The sequence below is a fragment of the Brachionichthys hirsutus genome, unplaced genomic scaffold, assembly GCF_040956055.1.
Source record: "Brachionichthys hirsutus isolate HB-005 unplaced genomic scaffold, CSIRO-AGI_Bhir_v1 contig_989, whole genome shotgun sequence".
NCBI classification, from domain to species: domain Eukaryota; kingdom Metazoa; phylum Chordata; class Actinopteri; order Lophiiformes; family Brachionichthyidae; genus Brachionichthys; species Brachionichthys hirsutus.
In genome coordinates this window covers 96,771-121,856 of record NW_027180470.1, presented here as the reverse complement: position 1 = coordinate 121,856, position 25,086 = coordinate 96,771, and the positions used below count along the sequence as shown (strand labels likewise).

General features: G+C 41.0%; 1 protein-coding gene across 1 annotated transcript in view; it reads left to right on the top strand.

Moving 5' to 3' along the window:
• Positions 1–4,656: 4,656 nt before the first annotated feature.
• The window catches only part of LOC137915172 (cell adhesion molecule 1-like), a 34,167-nt gene continuing 13,737 nt past the window's right edge, over positions 4,657–25,086 (top strand). Inside the window, exons 1-8 of the mRNA XM_068758615.1 lie at positions 4,657–4,759; positions 5,164–5,184; positions 9,477–9,623; positions 14,007–14,159; positions 15,453–15,590; positions 19,802–19,960; positions 20,723–20,819; positions 21,115–21,287. Of these exons, the coding sequence (XP_068614716.1) occupies positions 4,657–4,759; positions 5,164–5,184; positions 9,477–9,623; positions 14,007–14,159; positions 15,453–15,590; positions 19,802–19,960; positions 20,723–20,819; positions 21,115–21,287 (991 nt within the window). The remainder of the gene's footprint in view (positions 4,760–5,163; positions 5,185–9,476; positions 9,624–14,006; positions 14,160–15,452; positions 15,591–19,801; positions 19,961–20,722; positions 20,820–21,114; positions 21,288–25,086) is intronic.

Sequence of the window (25,086 nt, the reverse complement as noted above, 5' to 3'; positions counted from 1 at the left end):
GGAGAGTGGACCCCCCCGCCCCAAAAAAGGAGCCATGTTATTGTTGTGATGATAATAATCTATCTGTACAATTAATGGTATGTCATCTCCAAGGTCATCAGCATCGGGGGGGGATGTGTTTAATATGTCTCACACTGTAATAGAGCCTCTCTCTGCTGGGGACAGACACACAGGAGGTGTCAGACGGCACAGATTTATCATTATTAAAGAGGAAAGTGGGAGCGTAAAAAGATGAGAGCAACAAGCACTTTGCTCTAAATACACGTTTTTACAAAATAACCTCAATTACCTCAATGGCACTTTATTTCTGCCTTTTTTGTGTTTATGTTCTCATATTTCAAGATTTTAAGCAACCTCAAAAAACAATAGAAGTTTTATGAGAGGATAACAAATTACAGTGTTGTGTATCCCATAAATGAGGGTGCGTCTTGGCCGAGGCCCCGGTGTTTTAATATTATCTGAGAGCTTCCAGGCAGTGAGTGGTGGCGTACCAGCTGTCTGCTGACCCTGCCGGACCCCCCCTCTTACTCTTCTGACCACTTCCTTTCCACCGGGCAGGCTGAGGCGATGACAAGTCTGTCATAAGCGTCTCCTAATGTTCTAATTACCCCTCACACATACTGTACACACCTTCATAGTGATTAAGCAGATATGACTGGCTGACGGTTCTCTCTCTCACACACACACAGACACACACACACCCACACACACACACCACACGTTTGCATTACATTCGTGAATAATGCTTGTGCGGGTTTTCCAGGCAACTATACGTCTCTAGAATAACAAAAATTCCTCCCTCAAGACTCTTTGCGAGACTTTGATTCGTATCTTTGTGCCTGTGTTTCGTTCCGGGCAGGCCTGCATGCTGTATCAGAGCTTCGCTTTCTCTCCTGTGGTAACGAATGCATGCTTTCCTGTCACAGCTTTCACTTTAAAAAAAAAAAGAGATGAGAACAAGGCTCTGAAAAAGAGGCTCCATTGTGCCTGCCACCTCTGAAGGGGGCATAAAAAACACACACAAAAAGATGCACCGTCATATAAATAGGCGATCCGAAAGAGATGGGATGTGTCACTTTTCCAGACGTTGCACCGGCTTTGAGCAGGAACGTCTCCATGCTGCGTGGCTCGCTGTTGTGGATGCACTTAAATCCATGCTTTAGTCAACTGCTTATAACAGTGAATCACTGTGCCTGTTAGGGAAGAGGGAGTCGCTGCACCTCGCAGCAAATGCAGTTGCTCTGTGATTTATAGACCTCTGAAGTTACTGCATTTGTCACAATCAGCATTACTTTATAGTGTGCCATTGTACTATGCGTCTTATTATGTTGAGATTATGCCTTAGCCGCTCTGTGACGAGAATAGCTTTGCTTTATTATGTCAAATTACCGTTTGATAGATGTGTGACCGTGACAGAAAGCCACCGCTGCCTCTTTTCTTCTTCTTGCATTTTGATGCGGCGTAACAGGGAGAGCGTTTGTGTCTGTCGTGCAGAGGCTGTGTGGAGCAGCAGTCTGGTGTCTAAAGTAGTCAGAAATGAGCTAGCGCTCCTCTTTTCTTGACATGACTGTAAGGACTGAACACTACCTGAGCTGTCATTAGGGTGGCTGGTTGCTGTTTGCAGCTTCTTCTTCTTCTTCTTTTTGGCAGCTGCGGAGACAATCTCGTTTGTGATGCGACTAATAAGACCCAGCCTTGTACGCTAATGAGACTACACACCTTTCTTTTTCCTTTGAAAGACATTACTGATGGCTTAATTTAGACTTTTATTCATGAGAGCATCTGTCTTTTGCTATTTATGTGCAGTATTAGAAGCCCATAGCAATACGTGGAAGCAGGCCAACAAATTCAATGCATCTGCTTTTATCTGCCAGCATTTCTGAAGGATTATTCCTTAATCTGTCTGTCTTCAGATGCACGTGTCCTCCCGGCTTTTCGCGAGTACAGCAAAAACATTCAGGTCATAGATTGGACATTTACAAGAAAATCCCATTAACAGCCAGCAATTAACCTCCTCTGTGGGGATATTTACAAAATCTCCTCTCTGTTACAATTTATCGAGCAGCAACACTCTCCATCTCCTGTTAGCCGACCAGATTAATGTGTTTTTAGTCCACTCGGGGGGTATGTAATATGAGTATTCCCTGTATTGCTTGCAGGTGAGTATTTTATGAAATCCTGATTTTATTCATTATTAGCCAGACCTGACAGCTGATAATAACAGTATCAGATAATAACAGAAATAAATGCTTCATCTGTTAGACTAAACTTCTTACTACTACTTACTACTTTTTCTTCCAATTGTAATCTTACACATTCTCAGATGGAGATTTGCCTTCTGTTAGACTAAACTTCTTACTACTACTTACTACTTTTTCTTCCAATTGTAATCTTACACATTCTCAGATGGAGATTTGCCTTCCAGCTTTATCAGAGCTTTGAATCCTGTCTTCGTCTAAACCGCAAACAAATTGGAGCAATTTTTCTTAGCATCTGACATCTATTTTCACAATTAGTGTTTAGTCTGTTACAGGTCAGAAACCAGTGGACAATTACAATCAAAATAATTTTAAGACAATAAACAGGATAATAATGAAGTAAAATGTTCAGTTTGCTAATATAGAAGATTAGAAAGCACTACATTGTTTAATTTGAATCACTTGAGAGGCTGCTGTCGCTGTAATAAAGACAAAAGAATGATCAGTTATTAGTCCACCGATTAATAGAAGATGAACATGATGAACAGAAGATGATTTGCTCACATGCACATTTTGTTATATTCTGCCTTTTATGTTGACTTGAAAATGTGAATCCCCTTGACAACAAAGTCAGGCATATGGTGCCGGACTCTGTTTCTTTTTATTTAAGAAACTTTTGTTTTTTATCTTAGCCTTAATGATCTGCTGTGTCTTTTGGGTCCACGCTGCAGGAGCTTGCTTTTCCGCCCGATTTCCTTGAAGAGAAAAAGTTTGAAACCCACCTCTGATCCTTCTAATTAAATGAAAACGCAGTGGGCCACATATAACGAGACAGAATCGCTCCTCACACAGTTGCATTGAGCTCTGTCATCCGACTCTGTTGTGTCCTCTTTATGTGGCGTGATCACACGCGAGGTTGACATGCAACAAGCTGCAGATCATGAGCATTAATAAGCAAGGGAATGTTTTACCTGAAAGGGAGGACATTAATTCAAAGGCGACGCACTAGTACTGAGACGAAATGTTGCCTCATTAGTTTTACCCCACTGCTTTTACTGAGCGACAGAGAGACTGAGCGAGAGAGAGAGGTAGAGAGAGAGAGAGAGAAAGAAATACTCTGTGTGCCAATCTTACCTCACAGACATCCACTCTGTAAGGACATTACATATTTACTATTGTTATTATTATTATTATTATTATAGTATTTAGAGCCTGAGTTGTTATGGAAATCATGATGCAGGAGGAAATGCAGCATTTCTGAACAGAAAGCGAGCAACGTTCCTCATTCTGTTTCTGAAAATGATGCTCCCTTGCAGAACAAGGGGAGTTTTGAGTTTTGTACAAAAAAAAGGAGACAAGGTGAGGAGACAAGGACAGACATCCTTTGGAGGACGGTTGGCCTGCTCGATCTCATCCGACGTGACTGACAGATTGGTGCAATGTCTGCGCTCTGCGCTCACAAGCGCTCCCTCAGAAATCTGTCTGTCAGCACTGTCTAAGCAGAGCGACAGCCATGACATCTAATCAGAGTCGAGCCGGCACCTCATAACTTCCACCTAATGTGCTGCAGGTACAAGGGAGTGAACAGGAGCATGGCAGACACACCACAAAGCTATTTATAGCCCCTTGTGAGGCCACCAGCAGGAAGTGGCTCACACTGCAGGGTTAGAGAAGGTGTCACCACACTATATCACAAGTCTCCCTGTTTAGATATAGGTCTCGGCTGATTGAACGCTGAGATGTCCCGGTGTTATAGCAGAGCATTTCCCCTCAGTTACACTCTTATAACATATAACCAGGACAAATATGTACAACATCATAATTACTCATTTGCATAATGTTGCAACAACATCATAATTACCTGGCAATTAAGCAGCTCAAAAGCCTCATAATGGACTGTCCTCTGGGCTGGTTGGACTAGGAGGCAAGTTTGGCTGTGAACCTCTCTCTTTCTGGCCAGTTTTTTTTTTTTTAAACCACTTTCGTCTGAGGCACAATCGCCCCAGATGCCTCGTTATGCTGAATTATGGTGCAATAAAAATACAGTTTTGACTGACACCCAATGGTTTGGAAGATGCAGAGCCTTGAGATTTTGGACGATGTTCAAAATGCGTTTCCCAACATGTGCAATTTGTTGCACGCGGCGTTTTCCAGAGGGAACTGCTGACACGTTGAAAATGCACAAAGGAGTATAACAAGGACATGTGTCATACCTTTCGCCCTTATTAAGCTGCCGGTGACAAGTTAGATATGGAGTCACCGCAACATACTTTACAATCAGCTCACATTGCTCACAGCTGGAGTGAAGTTTCAAGATGCCAATATAATATACGATGGTATGTGAAATATAAAAATGGTAGGTATAGATATGCAGCAAGAGGCAGGAGAGGAGCAGCGTGTGAAGGAGGAGGGAGAGAGGAAGAAAAAGGGCTTGTTTATGAATAGCAGACAATGAATGATGGCAGCTCTCCTGAGGGTGCAGGGCCCTGAGAACTGCTGCAGGGACTTGGGAGCATGCCAGTCTCCCATGCCCTGTGAGATGCCAGTCTGGTTCCGAATGGGTGCGCTCCTCTCCAGGATACATCGCAGGTCCCGGGGGAGGCAGTGGCTGCTCCACAGTGGGGATTGACTGGAATTTCAATCAGGGACATATTCCCTGTATACCTCTGTATTATTATAAGAAATGGTTGAAGAGAGGAAATGTCTCCTTATGTCAGCATTAGGACTCCAATGTTTGGTTTGGTTTTGCTTGAAGTAACTCGGGATGCCTTTTTATAGTGCAATTAATGGCAACAATGTGCACAAGCAGCAATTTTTTTCAGCTTGATTTAATGAATTTAACACATTAGGAAATATTCAAAGTTCTTTTTTTTTTAGAAGTGGAATATTGGCTTTTCTGTCTGTCTGCTCACCAAAATGTCTGTTTTCTTCTCTTCTCTCCATGTCCATGTCTGCGCTGCAACAGGAGCTGCTGAAACCGTGACAGGTACGTCTTCTTTTTGCTCCCTGCTGTTCATTTGGAAGCGCTTGCTTTTGTCTGTGTCTGTTGATGGGCTCTCCGTGGCAGTCTGTTTATCTGTGCAGATTTATATTAGTGGTTGGTCGTATGTTTATCTTATTTTCAGGACAGAAGAGAAATCTGTGCACTTTGCAATACCTCACTTTGTTACATTTTCAAAAAGGTAGTGGGAAATAAATATACATTTCTGTCCAGCTCATTTGGCTGCCTTGTTATGAATTAGTCTTTATTCTGATGGTGCTAGGATTTGCACTCATTATACCAACATATCAAATACCATATACGAAAATCAAACAAAGTGTTGTGACTATTTCTTGTAATAAAAATAACTGAATGAATTGACAACCATGTTATAACATTTTCAAGTTTCAGCTAATGCTAACGCTAACCTTTTCTTATAGTGTATCAACATGCAAACATTTATTTTTCTACTCAAAGAGCAGCTGAGGTGAAAAAGAATATATTTAAAAATGTCCAGAAACCAAAAGCATGGGATAATTTAATCTTCAGAAATGATGACCAGTGCAAAATGTCCTTAAATGTAATTAACTTGGTGGTGTTGTTCTGATGATCTCATCATGGCCAAAGATTTATTACTTATGCCACATATTGCTCGAGTAATTAAATTACTTGCTACTTTTTTACTTCTTTTCCCCTACATACCTTTAATTCACTCCACGGTTCCAGAAAACATTCTGTCCTTGTTTATTGAAAATCTAACAATCTGAAGAATTAAGGGTTTATTTATAGGTTTAGAAAATGCTCCTTCTCCTTAGGCTAAATAAACCAATTAAGACCACTTTGGATTTTGCATTTCACATTGTGTTATCACTATTTTTAGTTAAGTAAATATTCAATGTGAATATTCTTCACCCACTGGAAACCGCAAATACAAAGGTGATGATACTTTATAATTTGCCAATAACCCATTTGCTAACACCATTTCCCTTGTTTTTATTCATTCTATTTGGTAGTAATGTAGTTTTGAATGCTGGTAATTTTAGGCTTTTGAACAAAAACGCAGATAATCTCATTTAATCTTTGATAAATGATTCAAGCAACTGCATTTCATTTATTTTGTATTTAATTTAGAAAGTCATTTTTATTTCTTTACATTTACTAATATGTTTTGTGATATACATGATTTGTCTTTACAATATTGCATTAAATTTTATATATTTTTTTAATATTTATTTTAATGACTAACAATCCTATTTTTAAGTTATGCTGTGGCATCATTATAAAACACAGCTCGGCTGAGTTTCGAAGAGTGCTTGACTTTGAATAAAAAAAAGAAAAGAAAAACATGATCAAATGAGTGGTAAGAAATGTTTGATCCCTTTTGTGGTATGGGGTGAAAAAGGCCTTGCACTAATTTTACCCTGACAGAAGCCTGACTTGGGAACATCCTTTAAACAGTATTTCATCATGAGGATCAGGGTTTAATGACCGAGCAGGATAAAGAGCCATAGCAGTAAATGATGGCATCAGAGGAAGAGCAGGGGAAACTTTTATTGTTAATGACAGTCTGTAGTCCCGGTTGTTCCTTGAAAGGACATGATGGCTGCAGTCAGCGGCGACTCAAGGGAGAGGGTTTGGGGGCGGGGGGGCTGGCCTTCCTGCTTTTTTGGTTCCCCTTTCATGTCTTTTGATTTGAAAACAAGAGGGAAAGTTCAAAGAGAGAAACAACTTGATTCAAAGGTCTCTGAACTTCTGCTGCAGGAGCCGGTCTGCTAATTTTTTTTTATTTCATCAAGTTTTGGCCAAATTGGTCGGGGGGGTAGGTGCTGTTTAGCATTTTGAGTACGGCTGATGAAACGAGCCAGACACTTGATGCCAGATTGTGCATGCACGCTCCAAGGGGACGTACAGACTTCTGACGCTCTGTGTTTTTCTCCGACTGTTTCATTCAGTATGTTGTGATGCAGGAACAGGAGGGCAGCCATGTGTAGAGATACAGGCACTTTACTCGTCCAGACAGCTGCTGGAATGACTATGAATTTATCAGCCAGTCATCTGTACCATTCCTCTGCCTGCCCCCTCCCCCACGCCCACCGTCCAGAATTAATGACTGGCTCTCCTCATTTGCACCCAATCATGACCAGGATGCTGAGGCAATTGAAAATGTTTACTCCAATTGCAAAAACCCTCCATGTTCCACAAAGTGCCCTGTTTTCTCTTCGATGGCATTGCTAATCACAGCAACGTTATTTATGTGTGTTTTGAATTGGAGATGAGCCGAGGCTGTGATATTGGAGGGGAACCAACCTTGCTTGGGGCTGCAAAACCTTATGGAGGATTTATCCATTGCTTTCCCTTCCTCTCAGTCCAACAGATTGGGAGCGGAGTAACCTTGCTTTGAGGCGCCGCGGCTGGTTTGACTGCCAAATATATTACTTTTAGAGTGGTAAAATAAAATAGACATCAAAACGCTTCACATTGCTTTCCCTTTGTGTTCGGCAACAATTAGTGCGTGCATGGAGGAGCTCCAGAGCACGATAGGTTATTGCAGGTTTTCATATTTTGGGTTGCCACGTAAACATTATCTGGAATTCAACCAATTTTTACTGTATTTCCACAGGGCTTAGAGGAAATAATTTTATCCTGGTCAGACATATTATTGATTGTATATATTTAAATATGAGCAAAGTTTATTAGCTTTTTTTTATTGCAAGTTTAGTATACACGCATCTTTTTAGCTGTATGGTCATGTCTCGAGGGGAAACCGTGTCCAACTTTAGTCTTTTTAAAGGCATCTCAACACCAAAGGTCCTTGTAATAACATCATGTTGTTACATACCTGCTACTACCCCCCCCCCCCCCCCCTGTATTAGAGTACAGCACTAATACAAAAGTGCCACCCTGCTGCCCACGTGTGTCTATAATGTAATAATGTCAATAATGTTTTGTTTTTTTGTTAATGCTTCCTCAGGACAATATTTACCACAGCCTACCGCTCTGTCTGCTGGACTGCAACAATGCTAACATTTAGAAGTCGACCACAGAGCGTTCCCGTGCTGGAACTCTGCCCTTAGTGTTCGTTGGAAGGTTTGAACCTGGTGAACCCTGAAGCGGAATAAAGCAGTTAAATTTATTGTGTTCCTGCATCAAATGATATAAAAGCACTTTAACACATAGTTAACACAAACTCAAAATAAAGAATGGGCTCCTGGACATAATGCACGTGTGTTTTTACCTTCTTGTCCTGAACCTCTCCTAGCAGCAGAGCAGAATGAAATGTCTCGCTCTCATTGCATCAGACAGGTCTGAGGAGCGTTTTCTCTACAGGAGGTGAATTTCGTATTCCTTGACAGATTCCCAGAGTTCATTTAGAATCATGTTAGTTTGGCTGTCTGTTCCCATTATCACGATCACAAAGTGCAGGTCAGAATGCCATAGAGGTGTCTGACAACTCCGGCATGTAAATGTGCTTTTGATGTTTGCTTGTGGCTGCAGTTGAGAGTGTTGATCTTCACTGCTGTGAATCAGAGGCATTTAAACCTATTCTCCATGCTCCTTTTTTTTTTGGCTCTGGACAAATAAATGTTCCTTAAAGTACAAGGTGACTTTTGATTCTCTCCCTCTTTTTTCTTAAAAGACGGGAGGGAAATAAAGCCAGGCATTGTATGCGAGGGCTTTGATGTGAAGTGTAAGTTACGATAACAAGGTCCCAGGGTTTGTCTGTGGGAAGAACGTCAGTGTGCAGAGAGCAGCAAAGATGCTTACAGGACTTGTATTCCAAGAGATACAAAACAGAGCAGCTGAGCACACGGAGCGCACTCTGGTCACATGGAACGTCAGATGGAGGGCTCTGATAAAGCTCAGCTCATAAACAGCATCCAGCCCGGCTCATCTCTGTCTTCCTCTCTATTTAACTCCCCCTTTTTCTCTTCTTCTCGTCCTCCGCCCTGCCATATCTACAACTTGGCACTTTCCTGCACTCTTTCCTTGCCTATTTGTTCCTCTACCCTCTCCTCGCTCCTTACCTTCGTGGGCAGCAGAGCTTACAGCCCATCTGGCACTGACTCACAGATTCCACTCTGAGCTGGAGGGGGGATCAATAGTGACAAACAGTGCACATGGCTCTTATATTAAAAGGATTAGACATGGCTGCAAACATCTTCACACTGGGCATGTGTTTACACGCAGTTCCTGTTGCAAGAAATATACAAATATTTGATAGGCTGTAAATATCCAGCCGGAGGTTAGGAAAAAATGATCTTTCACATGATCTGCATTTGTTTTTCTGTTTCGTAAAGTTGAAGGACAGAACCTGGCAACTGACAACATATCGGTGATCGAGGGGGAGATGGCCACCATCAGCTGCAGAGTGAAGAACAACGACGACTCAGTCATCCAGTTGCTCAACCCCAACAGGCAGACCATCTACTTTAAAGATGTTAGACGTGAGTCCCAGTGCCTCAGACACCGTGTTAAATATGTCTCCTGCGAACACATTGGTTACTGTGCATCGGTTTTCCCGCCGCAAAACTGAAACTCTCTGAGATCCAACACTCAAGGTGGACTATTGGCGTGAAAGAGGAATGAGGGTCAGACAGACAGACAGACAGACAACAGAAATTGCAATAGAAAGATTACCATTTGTATTGTCACTCCTCCTACTACGACTACTTAAAGTAATAATAATAAAATGGGGAAGTCATAAAATACTCAAGCACATCTGATTGGACAATTTCACAGGTAAACAGTTTCATTGATAGCAGTAATAGTATGTATCAGGAGTAGAATTATGAAAGCCTCCTCAGGCTTAGTCATCACTTTGTTTATTCTGAAGCAATGCGTTCAAAGCACATTCAGGAATCAGAAGACGGCCCTTGTTGCGATCGACTGCACTCACAACACCCACACTTTTGTTTTTCCACTTCCCGCCTGCTTTTTGACTTGTCGTGTGAATACATTTCACAAAGGAGAATTTTTGTTTGCTTTTTTACCGATTTTGCTGAAGTTAATATTACTAACTACTCTGAAGAGGCTTTTAAAATGTAAAAAGAAAATGATCTCTGTTTTTGTGAAGGTCTCGTATTTTCAGGCATCCTGTGCTAAAGGAATCTCACAGTTTGATGTAGCAATGAAGGTATCTCTATCGAAACAAAACCATCCATATCTTTCATTTTGTCTAAGTTTTTGACTCTTTTACAGAAGTCATTAAGTTCAGAATGCAGCAAGATAAATGAGATAACACAGAGTACTACTGTAATGCAAACGCTTCTGTGTCCTTGTCACAGTTCGATTTGATGATAATCTCTCAGATCAGGATATTGAACATTATGATTATGCATGAGCATATGGACGGCTTCTACTTCGAGGGGAGTTTTTTTTCTCCACTTTTCTACTTGTTTGGATCTGGGATCAGAGCCAAGATTCAAGGTGAATGACTAACACCCTTCATTTCAGTCTGTATTACATCCCAGCTGTTTTTTCACAAGTCTAGCTAGTGAGACGTGTGTTCCATTTCCTTGCTTCCTAAGAGCGTCAAGGGAGTTTGAACACACATCTTTGTCATATTGCTACAAAAACACCCAAAGCTGTCTGAGTACGGTAGAGAAGAATGGATTCATACACAGCTTAGGTCATGCTGTGCTCAACAATTTGGAAATAATTATTATGATATCATGGAGTAGATAGATACTTGGTAGATAGTAATAGACACTGGGAATAATTGTGTTGTTTTTTTTCAATTCAAGACAACAATAAGGACTAATTAATTCTTACATTTTAATGAGATCCAACGATGAAGCTTTTAGTATTCATTCATTTTAAATACTTGTTCTGTTTTGTATGACTGATGCTGGGAAGAATCCATGCAGAGAACATGAAATTTCCACATGGAAAAATCCCAGGTGGATTTGAACCCATGAGTTTGTGGCTGTGAGGCGACAGTATGAGCACCTGCACCACTGGGCCGCCCACTATTAGTGTTCGCTAGTGATCTTTCTCACGCGGACATGTGATGCTCTCCCTTGGTCAACGTAGTTCCAATGTGAAATACAAAACACAAAAGGTTTTTTTGTGTATTCTAAAATTACACTGCTCAGAAACATTTTGGTTAAATTGAACATCATATCCTAATAAACAAACTCCTCAAGTGGAGAATTGTTCTGTATAGTTTGTTGAGAAAAAGAAGACTTTACAAGATTCAATGGAAAACAGAAATCATCAACCCATTTAGGGCTGAATTGAAAATCACACTGAAAACAAAAGCAAAAATTTGAGATCATAGACTTATCCAACTTGCATGAATTTCATCATCATTATGAGACTAAGTTCCGTCTATGGCCTTTGCGTGCCTGTACGCACTCGAGACAACGTCTGGGCATGCTTCCAATGAGTTGGCAGATGGTGTCCTGGGGGATCTCCTGCCAGACCTGGATCAGGGCGTCAGTGAGCTCCCGTGGTGGTACTTTGAGGAATCACATGCACGGGTACATAACGTCTCATAGGCGCTTAATGGGATTTAGGCCAGAGGAACACGGGGAACAGTTTGTGACATCAATGGTTTCATCATTCAGAAACTGCCTACACAGACCAGGCATTGTCCTGCACCAGAAGGAACCCTGTACCGCCTCATGAGGACAGAGTCATTGCCTGTGAGCTCCAGATGCAAAACCATTTCCTTTTTGGGGGGTTGCCTTGCTTTTGGCTCTCCATGTCCTCATGTTCATTCAACCAGGTGAAACTGATTCATAATCGCATGTGCTGCCTCCATGGGCCGATTGATACCCGGTGTTTAACTGTGATGATTGAGAGTTCCTTTAATTCGTTTATTGAGTATTTCCAAATGTAAATCTGATTTCTGATATGTGTTATTTGGATATGTTCCCTGTAAGGGCAGGGGGGTCCAGCAAACCCCACGATGCTATTATTTTAGGCTCGGTTCCTAAAGGACTGCTGTTTCTGCCGAGACCACGTCAGCCAGAGACATTGTTACCTGTCAAAAGGGCTGCTCAATACTTTGGCAGGTTGTTGTACACAAACAAGCAAACAGCAGCGACACAGAGATGCAACAGGAGCTACAAGAGCAGCAACTGTAAGTGAAGTGGAAGCCACATAGAAACAGAACCACACCAACAGCAAGAGAAGAGCAGACTGCTCTTATCTTCTGGATCATCACCAAAATGTTATCATCTGTTCCTGATAACATTCCTAACATTTCCTATAGATTTCATCAAGATCCATCTTAAACTTTTGAGTTATGTTACTAAAAGACAGACAAACAAACAAACAAACGAACGCTGGTGTTTACGTAACCCCCGCCTCGGGAATAATAATAATCATAAGAGGAGCAACATAAAGGGCGAAAATACAGACTGCACCGAAATACAAAATGTTGAAATATGGCAAGACACATTTCTTGTGATCTTTAAGGAGGGCATTGGAACAAAACAAGCTGAAATAATTAGCTGAGCTGTTTGGCTAAGAGAAAATCAACCGAGAACACGTTTTGCTAATCATTTAATAATTTCCTAGTTTGTTTTTTTTTCCTCAATAAACTTTTGGGATTCACTGGCTTCAGCTTCAATGCGAACAATTTTCTGCTTTGTTGGTCTGAACTAAATAACTGTGGGTTTTGGACCGTTGGTCTGACAAACAAGCTGTCAACGTGGGAATTGAGCAACTGTGAGATGTTATTTTCAGATATTTTCTTTTCGATTAAATGATTAGAACTGAGAAAATAATCAGCAGATTAATCTCAAGGAATGTAATCAGCAATTGGGCTCCTCATACGTGCACGTATTTTTTTGTGTGAAATGATATGAAAACAGAGGAATAAGAACTATATATTAATAAATGAAAAACCAATACGACATTTGAAATAGATAACCCTCCGCGCTGTTGTGTAAGCAGTCAACCAGTTATGGAACAGCGCCTTCAGCCTGCTTTGTTTAGGTGAAGGGTCTCCCTCCTTTGCAGGTGCTTCAGCTCTCAAAGTGCATCAGTGTCATTGCTTCCCTTTCAAAGGGCTCCCAGGTACATCAGGGGAGGAGGTTTCATGTTGATGCTGCTCCGAGACCTTGGGTAATGATCGTAACATTAAGTGTAAATCCTGAAGGGGATAACAAACTCCCTGTACTTTAAACAGAGGATGAATAGAGTTCATTAGCTTGACAGATGTAGAGAGACTACCTCACAGAGGCCGGTCAAAACATCAAAAGGACTCCCAATCAACTCAAACCAAGCTGTTTATGTAAAATAGTGCTCCAGGATGAGGGCTGACTCAAATGAGAGGCAAAGTAAAAACTCGCCAGCCTAGTTCGACGACATTAAAAGGAAATCCATCCTCGATGCCTCCGTTTTTATACAGATTCCAGGCCCGATTTGATTTTCGGGGTTGAAGCATCCAATCCTGCACCTCTGTGCTGTGATTTCATTCATTACCTGTATGTATGTTTGAATGCCTCTCCTTTTTCTGGAATACGTGGGTTTGGTGCAATCACCCATGACATGCCAGTCCATTTCAAGAGTTCCCATCTTGAGCAGCCTTCACACTTTCTGTCTTTGCTCTGTGAACTGGAAAGCTACTTTATTAATCAACTTATATGAATCATTTTGAAAGTCACTTTTCTTTCACTCAATTAAGGAGAAAGCTCACACAAGGGCGCAACTCTCTGCCCTCTGCCTCATTTTCTCCTTTTGTCTCCTTTGTCTTCTCCTATCCCATCTCTCATTCTCACTCCTCTCCACTTCCCTTTGCCGCCCCCCCCCCATGTCTCCTGCTCATGTCCCTGCACTCTATCCTTACCGTCTCTGTCTCACATGTATTCCCACAGCGCTGAAGGACAGCCGGTTCCAGCTGGTGAATTTCTCTGACAACGAACTGCGGGTGTCTCTGTCCAATGTGTCACTCTCCGATGAGGGACGCTATGTGTGCCAGCTCTACACAGATCCTCCCCAGGAAGCCTATGCAGACATCACTGTCCTGGGTAGGTGTGAGGGTACATTTGTGAACCTCCCACACGCATCACACTCCTCCTCGAACACGTTTCCATTGTCTCCCGCTCTATTTAAGACGGGGAATAGGAAAAATAGTCATCTTTGAACCTGCTTTTTGTAACAACTGAAACAAAATGTCAGCCAATTAGGATCTCGCCGTGTTCGCAGCGTAACGAAAAGGAGCAGATGCTGAAACTGATGGCTCAGACTACGTTGATTTTGGCAGCTGTGTTGACACTGCAGATCCCGGTGAATGTTGACTTGGCTCCTCCAAACGATTCCCCATTGAGAGTCAGCTGCGCCACACTTTGATGCTTTGGAGTGAAATTATTCTAGTTAAGCGTTATTATACATGCAGACATCCTGGGGGATTGAATGGAATTAAAAGCACTTTAAAGTAATTACTCTAGTTGTACAATTGTAAACTAGATGCAGTATTTCTGAATCAAGAACTGTATTGAAGAGTCCTTAAAATAAGCACCCCAGTGACTTTCTTTTTTCTTTCAAGTAACTTGAGATCAGCAAGTTTTCTGCTCTGACTGGCGAAAGCTATTGAGAACAACAATTTCATTATATCTCTGTATAGTATTGTGACCGTCTGATCTAATTATGCAGTTATATAACTTTGGCAAAGTTAAGTTAAATTTCAGAGTATAAGACATATGAAATGTTTGTTATTTCATGCATGAAGACAACTAAAAAAGTTTGTTTTTACTTACTGTAGTTTTATGTGGCTGCATGAAACCTTCTTGATCTGAGTAACAGCACTAACCACCACTCCAACATGCTGCCCAGCTTTTAACCAAATAAAGGATAAAAAAAACAAAGGATGCTACCTCGAGCAGAAACTTTCTGCACGTGTGGAAATGGGACTGACTCTGGAAATGAATCATTGAATATAAATGTTTCTATTATCTTTTACTTCTGTGCAATTAAATCATTTTAATCAAAGTAAATTGTAATATTAATTTTAAAAAGAAGAACTTAAACTTTTTATATAAACCCAACTTTAAAAATCGTACTTTATCCAGAAAAATATTGTGCGAGAATTCAAAACATTTTATTAATTGTCATTAGGACTCTTCAACCCATTGAAATCTATTTTAGCATGCAGCATTTACAAGGGATCAGAACAGAGTAGCGTTACTGGATCTGTGTAAATACATTTGTGATACTCATTATCAAATTATTATTTGCTGTTTTTACTGAGATTGTCAACTTGGGAATGTATGGATGAGTGTAGGATAAATGTCTTTCTGATTGTTGCTATTGCTGTGGGTCAGTCCCGCCAGGCAGCCCCATCATCGAGAGCCGCGAGGACATGGTCAGTGAAGGGAACGAGACGGAGCTTACCTGCACAGCAATGGGCAGCAAGCCAGCTGCCTCCATCAGATGGATGAAAGGGGAGGAAGAACTGACAGGTCTGTAGAATAACAGCCTCTCCCAGTTTGCTTCATGTGCTGCACCCCTTGTTCATTTCCCTGCAAGGCCTCATCTCTGGAAAAGTTTCTGCCATGTCAAGAAATGAAGTTTGGTCCAACATTAATAAGCGGTAACATGCTGTGTGGTGTTTCAGAATCAGAATACTTTATTAATCCCAGAGGGACATTCTATCAGCAACATTGCTCCACTCAGCAAGACACAGCCATACGGAATTGACAGAATGCACATGGTGCATTAATCGAAATCGAAAACTGTAATATTGAGAAATATGAAAAAAGCAATACAAATTTGGGGGGGTCCCAGTCTCAGTCTCATTGTCCGTGTGCCCCATTATTGTACCAGGAGCTGATGGAGGGGGTGGGTGGTGTTGCCCAGGATGCTTCCTAGTTTCTGAAGTATCCTTCTTTCCATCACAATCTCTGAGTCCAGTTTCACCCCCTACAATACCACCTGCTTCACTGATGTGTTTGCTTCTGCTACCCTCAGTCTGCTGCCCCAGCACACTACAGCAAACAGGATGAGACCACAGAGTCATAAAACATCCTCAGCATCGTCATCCTTAGGAAATTATATATGTTAATATGTAGTGCTGGCATGAAAAACAAGGATCCTTGACATATAATCATATATATGTAGTATTCTATGTCCAGGGCTCTGCTCAGCTGCAGCATGACGCAATCAAACTCTGCATTCATGTCTAAAAGAGCTGCTAGCCAGGCACAAGTTATGTTTCACATACAATGCACAAACCATTCGCTTTTAGATGCACCCTTCATTTGGTGGGGTTAATTTCAGAGACGCTAAAAAAGCGCAAATAGTACATGTGATATTTACTAAATGATGAAGGATGTCAAATGTTAAAGGCAAGGCAACCATTAATTCAAAACATCTATACATAATTAATCTGGTTATGGTTATGAACTCATTTTGGCACATTTCTTTTCAGTGCCTTTTGCCAGCTCTAGGCATTTGCAGAGAGGGGTATAAAATAAGGGGCAGTGAATCATTCTTATTACCTCTCAGTTGTGATTAGGGCTCATCAATTATTCATTGCAAAAGTATTGTACAGCAAGGGAGATATTCATTTTAGTCATATCATAGGTACACAAAGTGGATATCGTTGGGTTTGTTGTCATATTGCATGCATATATGCATATATGAATGGAGAGGATTCATTTGTCTTGTTGAGAGATGAAATATTTAGGCAAGTGCGAATGTGAAACTAAATGCCATCTGTGCCTCCAATAATCCCTACAGGAGTCAAAGTCGATTTCTGTTTATGAATTGTGTAGTGTTGTGGAGTTGAGGGAAAGACAACGGGATGGTCGGATCAGCAAAATGCCATTCACGCGGTGAGCGGGGCTAATCCATAGTGGCAGTGGAGACATAAAAAAAGCTAGAGAGTCACGTCCTCCCGTACCCCGGGAAACACCAATCACTACTCATTATGGATGTGCTAAACATTTCATTAGCTTCTGAGTTTTAACAAATGTTGTTTTAATGTCTGTGCGCTGCCAAGACAGCTGTAAGTGTGAGAAAGAGTACTGCGGGTTAATTTTAACACAGTAAAAATGGCCAAATTGGTTTTGCAAACATTCATCGTGGTGGCTTGGGACAAATTCGTTATTGAATCCAGATTCTGGTGCATTGTTTCCAGTTCTAAATCGAGTGAAGATCCTACAGATGGATCTGTTTGAGTGAGACCTAAACAGAAAGGATCATTTTTATGTTAAAAAGTATACATTTCATTATTATTATTAGTAGTAGTAGTAGTAGTGGTGTTGTTGTTGTTTTATTATTGTTGTCATTTTTATTGTTGTATTAAATTCACATTGAACATTGTTCTTATTAATGGTTTATAAGTGATAAGTGTTCAAGTATTAACTGTTGATAAGGGATTACAGATAGTGTGCAAACCCTCCAGAAATGATGGCTTGGTAAACATAGTCCAACAGTGGTACAGTTGTCATTTTGTTCTTAAGTCATATGTGGCTCGAGTTCAGAAGACTTTTCTGTATCATCCCAATCACAGCTTGTTTTACTGATGGTAATACCAGTGCTTCTTTTCTGTCAAAGCCAATCAAACAGTTTGCTCAGCATGTTGGCAGGCAGAGGTCTCGGGTTAGAAACTGACTGAAAGGAGATGTCACCATGAGAAGATGTTATGCTTGATTTCTTTGGCCTTGATCAGTGCTTGATGCTCACAAGTGTTTGATTGGCATCTCTGCAGCAATACTTGTCTCCTTTGCATTCAAATGTTATTGGTTTCATGACTATATATAGTAATATATATATATTATTTTAATCATCTTGATCCAAATTAATGAAGGAAATCATATTTAGTGTTTTTTTATGACACTGAAATGGCAAGCAGCACTTTTATCCTTGAAATATGCTTTGAAATTCTCTTTGGTATTTTGCATCATGCAGAGGTCAAATGTTGGGACTTTGAGGAATATCCACACAGACAACGTAGTTCAAGAAAATATGTTGCTGTTTTATAAAAAAACATGTCTCTCTGAAGTCCCGTACAAAATCATCAACAATGGTTGCAAATTATATTTGACATGTATTGAAATCTAACAGCAATAGCATTGTAATCTTTTTTAACATTTCATCCAACGCTACCATGTTTTTTCTATGACATTTATTTCCATGAGACGTGCAGTGCTGCGATTAGTCTTAGACAATTACTATGATTGGCTGAGAGGATAATGGCTGTTCATCACAACCCTCCACTCACGTCATTAGGAGCACCCTCAGTGACCTCACTAGGTGACCTTGTGTGGTGCTTCACACTTGAGTGATTGAGTGAAGGCAACAGAGAGACTGAAGTGAAAAGCATGCATGTTTTTGCATCAAATCAAGCTGATAACATTATGTAATGCTAACACGGAGACATTGCTCTGTGACTGTAACAAGGCGGCATTCTATGACTGCAACAGAACTGGTTTTACTGAAGATGATTGTAGAGTTGCACAGTATCATAGCTGTAGGACTGTGCTCTCCTGGACTGAGGTTTCAGATGGTGTTCATGGAATCCATAGATGTTTCTGAAAACTATTCCAGTGACTTGGTTGTGCTTCTGTACGTTGATCCAGCTGGCACCTATGTTGCCCTCTGGTATCTCAGTTCGACCTTGGGCTGATGATGACTGCCCCTGTCATCCTGACTTGAAACTGTTTTTGTTGTGTTCTGATTGGTCACCGCTGCACAGAGGTCAGATGCAATGCCCTGAAGTGCACTCACCGCTTACTTACTTACAATTTCAGGCTGGTTTGTGCATGGTGTGGGTTTATGTTACATGGGGTTAATATCCATCAAGAGGCCGCATGTGTGTGTGTTGTGATCATCAGCAATGGAACAACAGTGTTTTGCCCTCCTTGAGTCCAGCTAGGCTCCCCTGTGACAGGGCTGAAATGGAAGTGTGCTGCAGGTCAGAGTCGAGTTGTAATTATTTCTTCACTTCATTAAGTGCGAGTAAACCATCACACTCAGCACTGCAGCTAATGCGGTGCCCCTGTGGCATTGTAATGCTCTCTAAATGAATGCCCCTCTGACAGCCTAGGGCCTTGTGGGTAGCAGATTACTGCTGGGCTAGCCCCAACAATGCTTAACCCTCAAGCTGCAGGAGCATTCATTAACAGTTTTATATGACATATTTGCTGGTTGCAGCTCTTGTCAGAATTGAAGGCCTGGGGCACATACGAGTCCTCCTAAAGTCTTTTTTGGACAAGACATAACAAAGTAATGAATTAATAGTAATCAATGTAAATGCCATGTAAAAGTACTTCACTTCTTCAAGCAGTATGTGCTTAATATCTGAATATTGCTTATTATGGTCACTACAGGTTAGGGTTACTGCAGAATACAGTTATGATTACAGGTGGTCCTCACTTAACAACTGAGTTATGTTCCGAAGACCCCGTCGCTAAACTATTTTGTCGTTAAACGAAACGCCCGTTGACCAACAACTTGGCCGACATTTTTGCGTTGTCAAAAAACCTTTATCTTTGGATATGTTTCGGCCAATTATGCTGTACATGTATGTACTCACTCACAACTCTGCAGCCAGTGCATTCTGCTCATCGTAGCACCGAGTCGCCGCTAAACCAGTACACCATTGAGTGAGGACAACCTGTAGGTTAACCATTATCTTTTTTCACCTTATATACTTGTATTTTTCTAGGCGAGGCAACAGTGGATGAGACGTATGACAGGATGTTTACTGTCACCAGCCGGGTGAGATTTTCTGTCACCAAAGAGGACGATGGCGTGACAGTGGACTGTATCGTTGACCACCCAGCCGCAAGGGACCTCCTGGCTCAAAGACACTTGGACGTCCTATGTGAGTGACCCAAAGCTGTACTTCACTCATCCTATAAAATGGAAATTTTGATCTTGCTCGGACAAGCTGGAGCTTCATTGGTTCACATCTTTGGAAACGTAAGTGCAACTGCCTGCCTGCCTGCAACAGGACGTGGACACGTTTACCTCTGGGATACATCACCTGACATTTTAACTGCCGGACGATTTGCAGATACAGTTTTTCACAAAGTTTTGAACATCACATTGTGAGTAAATGAGCCTTTTGAGAGGATACCCCTTTACTCAATCATGATAGTGTCACCTGTTGCCTATAGCAGCAAAGCACCCAGCTTTACAACAGCCTGCTGTATTTGTGAATCCAGCCCGCTGAGACGTAGAGTACAGAGTACTGGTGCTGTGGCCCAGGAGAGACAGTCATGACAGATGATGTTTACGTTCTTTAAACTGTGCATTGATGGAAGAGGTCCAGGCTGCCTTACATGCTGTTACACTTCGACAAAAGGTTAACGTACCCTTCTGTAGTCTGTGTCGAATATTTTATTTTTATCAGGTAGACAACTGTTTTGTGTGACCTTTGAAAATAAAGAGAAAGCTTGACTGGAACCGCTTGACATTTTGGTAATCATTGGCGAGCATTGATTAAAAAAAAACCCCAAAAATTTTTTTGCTATAGCCCGTTCGGAGCCCGTTTCACTCAGTGCTTCACTTTGTAGGACAATAAGCAATTAGCTTTTGTTTGAATAAATGTGCTGCAGGTCATTGATGGTTCTTTCATTCTCAGATAAACCCGAAGTGAAGATTGTGGTCACGTATCCTGAAGGCGTAACTCGAGAGGGTGACAACCTAGATTTGACATGCATTGCAGAAGGAAAACCACAGTGAGTATTCACGCAGATGGACGTACATCAGGACGCCACAAAAACACTGGCATGTCAGTTTATTTTCATATCCTGCGCTGTATAACCATGCTTCAGCGGCCAGAGCGCCCCCTTAACCTTTACATTTCATTGCACTATTCAAATGTTATCGGTTGTTACCATGCTGAATAAAGCACATCATTAGACAGCGTCTGACGATGGCTCTCCTCAGACAATATCAGATTGACCTTTACTTAAGATTTCTAGGTTGAGTAGACAGCGGGTGAGTGATGTGTGTGGTATTTATTCTGTCCAGTCCCCATCAGATCAACTGGCTGAGAGTAGAAGAGGAAGTGCCACCCCACGCTGTCGTTACTGGGTCTGACCTGTACATTGAGAACCTCAACAAGTCCTATAATGGCACCTACCGTTGTGTGGCATCCAATGGCGTGGGTGAGGCCTATGATGACTACATCCTCTTTGTATATGGTAGGTATTATGCTTTATTGGAGATGGTGTTCTATTGGCTCGATACTGAACTGCCTAGAGTCAGGAGATTCTAGATGCTGTTAGTTAAAGCTACAGGATTTAATGCAGCCTTCATGCAAAAATCCAATCATATTTCATGCGTGCTGCATGCGACTTCAAACCATTACTAATGGTGTCATTTAAACAATTAAAGGATGGCTGCAATCGAGAACTGTAGAGGGTACTGACTTATTAATGTGCACTTGAGGTGCTGAGATTCTATTAATGCAGTGAGTGTTTATTATTGACTGGCATCTTAGAAATCCAGGAAGTGAGATTTGATTTGGCTGATTTGTATTCTTGATGCAGCAGTTTGCACAGTGGAACAGAAATGTAATGAGATTGATCTGCTGTCATTTCGTCTGTGGCCCTACAGCAAACCCAGGAAAATCACATAAATAGTCACATTACGATTAGTGTTAGTGCAAATGCAGCAGTGTTTTATATCTGCCGTGCAGATGTTTGTTTTGATTTGGTTGACGTCTCTTTTCTTTGCTCTGTCAGGCAGTTGGCCCTTCATCGACAAGCCTAGATCATTCATAGCCCCTGATATAAAGAAATGATACAACCAAAACTGAGAGATTCTATTTTTTATTTCACATACTGACTTTGTTGTCAGAACCAGGTGTTTAAATTATTGATGATACAACTTGAGCAAATTAAAGATCGAGCTTGTATAGGCTCACCTGACTTTTATTGAGGTGACATCACAAAACTCGTGATGTGATTGTTAGCTCCGCAAGCTCTGTAAATATGGATTTACAAGTTCTTCCTGTTGCCATGATTTTACATTATTGAGTGCTCACTAAAGGATGTCAATTTTTATATCGAAGTGTAAACTTGGATGAGGTTGATATCGCTCATATTTTGATAGAGCATATGAGCCTACAGCCAGCAGCTTTGTTTAAACTGGAAACTAGTTAGCCCAGTGCTGTCAAACGGGAATAAAATCTGCACAGTACCTCCATAGCGCCCTAATTAGCACGTTACTTCATTTGTTTGATCGGTACAAAAGCAGATTAAGCAAACAAGGTGTAAATTTGCAATTAAAAGTGCTGGTTGGCTGAGTTATTTCCAGGCTACCTCGTTCCAGGTTGTATGCTGAACTAAGCTGTTTGCACTTTTTCTGCTAAGCTTAGCAGAGTCTGACTTAAAATGAAGTATTTTTTCCCCCTGTGCATAATAAATTAAACACACTATACACACAAGATAAATAATAGCAGAGAGGAAGCAATTGCACTGGATTCACTTCACTGGACTCACACATATTCTGAAAACCTTTTTTTCAACTGTTTAAAGGAACACCAGGCATCTTTGTGTCTAAATCCCTTAGATGGAACAGTGGGTGCTGACTGTTTGACGTTGTGAATAGGAGGACTTCATCATTCAGAAATCCAATGATTTCATTGTACGCACTCCTCAGACCTTAATTTCCTATTTTTGGTGGCTGGCAGGGGTGAGGAAAATGGGGCGGAAAATAAATTTGCAGCAGGTGCAGCCATTGTTGATGAGTTTAGTTTTCTCCTTGGAGGACTTGCTCCCTGCTGTTGAGGATTTTGTATTTCGCTCCCAAGTTTCCGTTTGCTTCTGCCGGTGTGCCAAAAGCATTGACTGCCATACCCAAAACCCGGAATAAAGACAGATCTAGTGTACGTCTGTACATGCAGCATTTTTTATTTACTATTATAATATAACTTGTGTTGAGAATTATTAGGTTTTTTGCATATACATATTAGTGCAAGTTAAGTCTTGGTTTCTTAAAATGTTTTATACTGATAACAGTGAAAGGAATAGCAATTTTCCCTTCTTTCAGGTCAGATTGGTGGTTTCTTGTCCAACAAACAATACCAGCAGCAATTGTGAGGCGTTAGTTGACGCTCAGAACATCCCACGCCACCCAAAATGTGTTATGTTTGTTGTTCCCTTACTCAGATGTTTGACTTTCACACTCAGAATGATGTATGTGCAGAACTTCACACTGAGGCCATTTTCACATTCACCTGCTGCAGGGAACGTTTCTCTGCGCCCACCTTTGGTCCTAGTTCAGCTGTTCATGTGCAAGCATTATTTTTCATATTTATTCTTGTTTGGAAGTTAACCAGAGATCAATTTTGAAGCTCAAAAGGTGGAATATTTTCAGTCATTAAATTGTGAGACTGTAGTGGAAAAACATCAGCCACAAATCATGCAAAGCAAAGCATTTAAATAATTGTGTCTTTTTAATACGATACATTATATTAGTACTACCTATTCTGGGTTATTCATGTTATCAAATCCGAGGAGATTGATTCAGCTGACAAGTAGTTTTATTTTTGTATTGCCGAAGCAGAACAAAAGTTAGCTCGAGAGCAGAAGGATTTTAAATTCTGGAGCCAGTGCAGAGAAGCTAATAGATGAGATATGATCTCTGATACTAGTTGCGGTGAGTACATGTGCAGCAGTATTCTGAATCAGCTGGAGAGACTTGAGAGACTTATACTGGGACATCCTGCTAATAGAGAATAGTAATTATCCAGCTTGGATGTAACAGATGCATGGACTACATTTTCTGCAACCTCTTCAGAAAGACTGGGCCTGATTCTTTAAACACTAACCATGAGAAAGAAGGCAAGCCTAAAACGTGTTGCACGGCAGGGGGGGGTTAAAGGACATCTTTATCAAACAAAACTAGAGACAAATCAAGTTATCTTTAATAGCACAGTGGATTATTATTATTTTTTTTACTTGCATCTGTTGCAAAAAGGTGTTGCATCTGTCATCACTACAATCCTAACTGATTGATCATTCAACCCGATTCACCGAACATTGATGGCTATTGAAAATAACAGTCTTATATTAGGGCAACACGTGCAGCAAGCAGTGGAAAACTGTAAGAAGAGGATCTGAGAATTTCTCTTTTTGCTTGTTTCGGATGTGCTGACAGAAATAAACTGTGTTAAAAAAGAAATAGTCTGGCTTACAAATGTTAATGAAATGTATTAATGCATATTTTCCTGAAAAAAAAATATCAATGCAATTTCACTTGTGGCAGGACTAGGATTTTAATGGAGGGACCAGGTCTTGCGTAGAGGCATCAGGAGAAAATCCACGTTTGGTGTTTTGACTGCGGGAATAATTTTATTTCTTGCCTAGATTTCTACAGCTGAGAACCTTGAAAACTTGTGAAATCCCTGCTACCTTAATGGTTTAGTGGATATTGATGTTTTCGATGTGTGGGTAGTATATCCATGTGGGGTTTTAGGAGTATCTTATGCACTGATTTTTCGACACAGCGGCGTCTCACGAATCCAAACCTGTCAGGTGCTCAGAGAGGCACAGCCATCCTTGTTTTTAGTTGGTGAAATATTTTCAAGTATTTGGAGAAAATGCAAATCCCAGTATCCACTTTATACAAATTTTAGCATCATATGATGGCTATCAGTCGCTGATTGATGGTCACAGATGTGTTTGTTTCATCAGCGGACTTGTGTGACTTTGCCACTGTGACATAGGTTCCCTGTGACTCTCATAGCTCTGCCACCCCATGGTTATTCATCATCGTGCTCTGCCAGGCAGATGATGACATCTGCTTGTTCCCAATGGATCCATAATGATCACTCCCAAACAAAAGGACAGCATATGCCAGCAAATAGCTCACTTAGAGGAGAATAAGCCATTGAGTATACATTTCCTAATTGTTGTGTAAAGATTCTTTTGAAACAGAATGGTGCTGTGGTTCCTCTTGAAAATGCATTTTAATGAACACGTTTCTTGTTGCTCT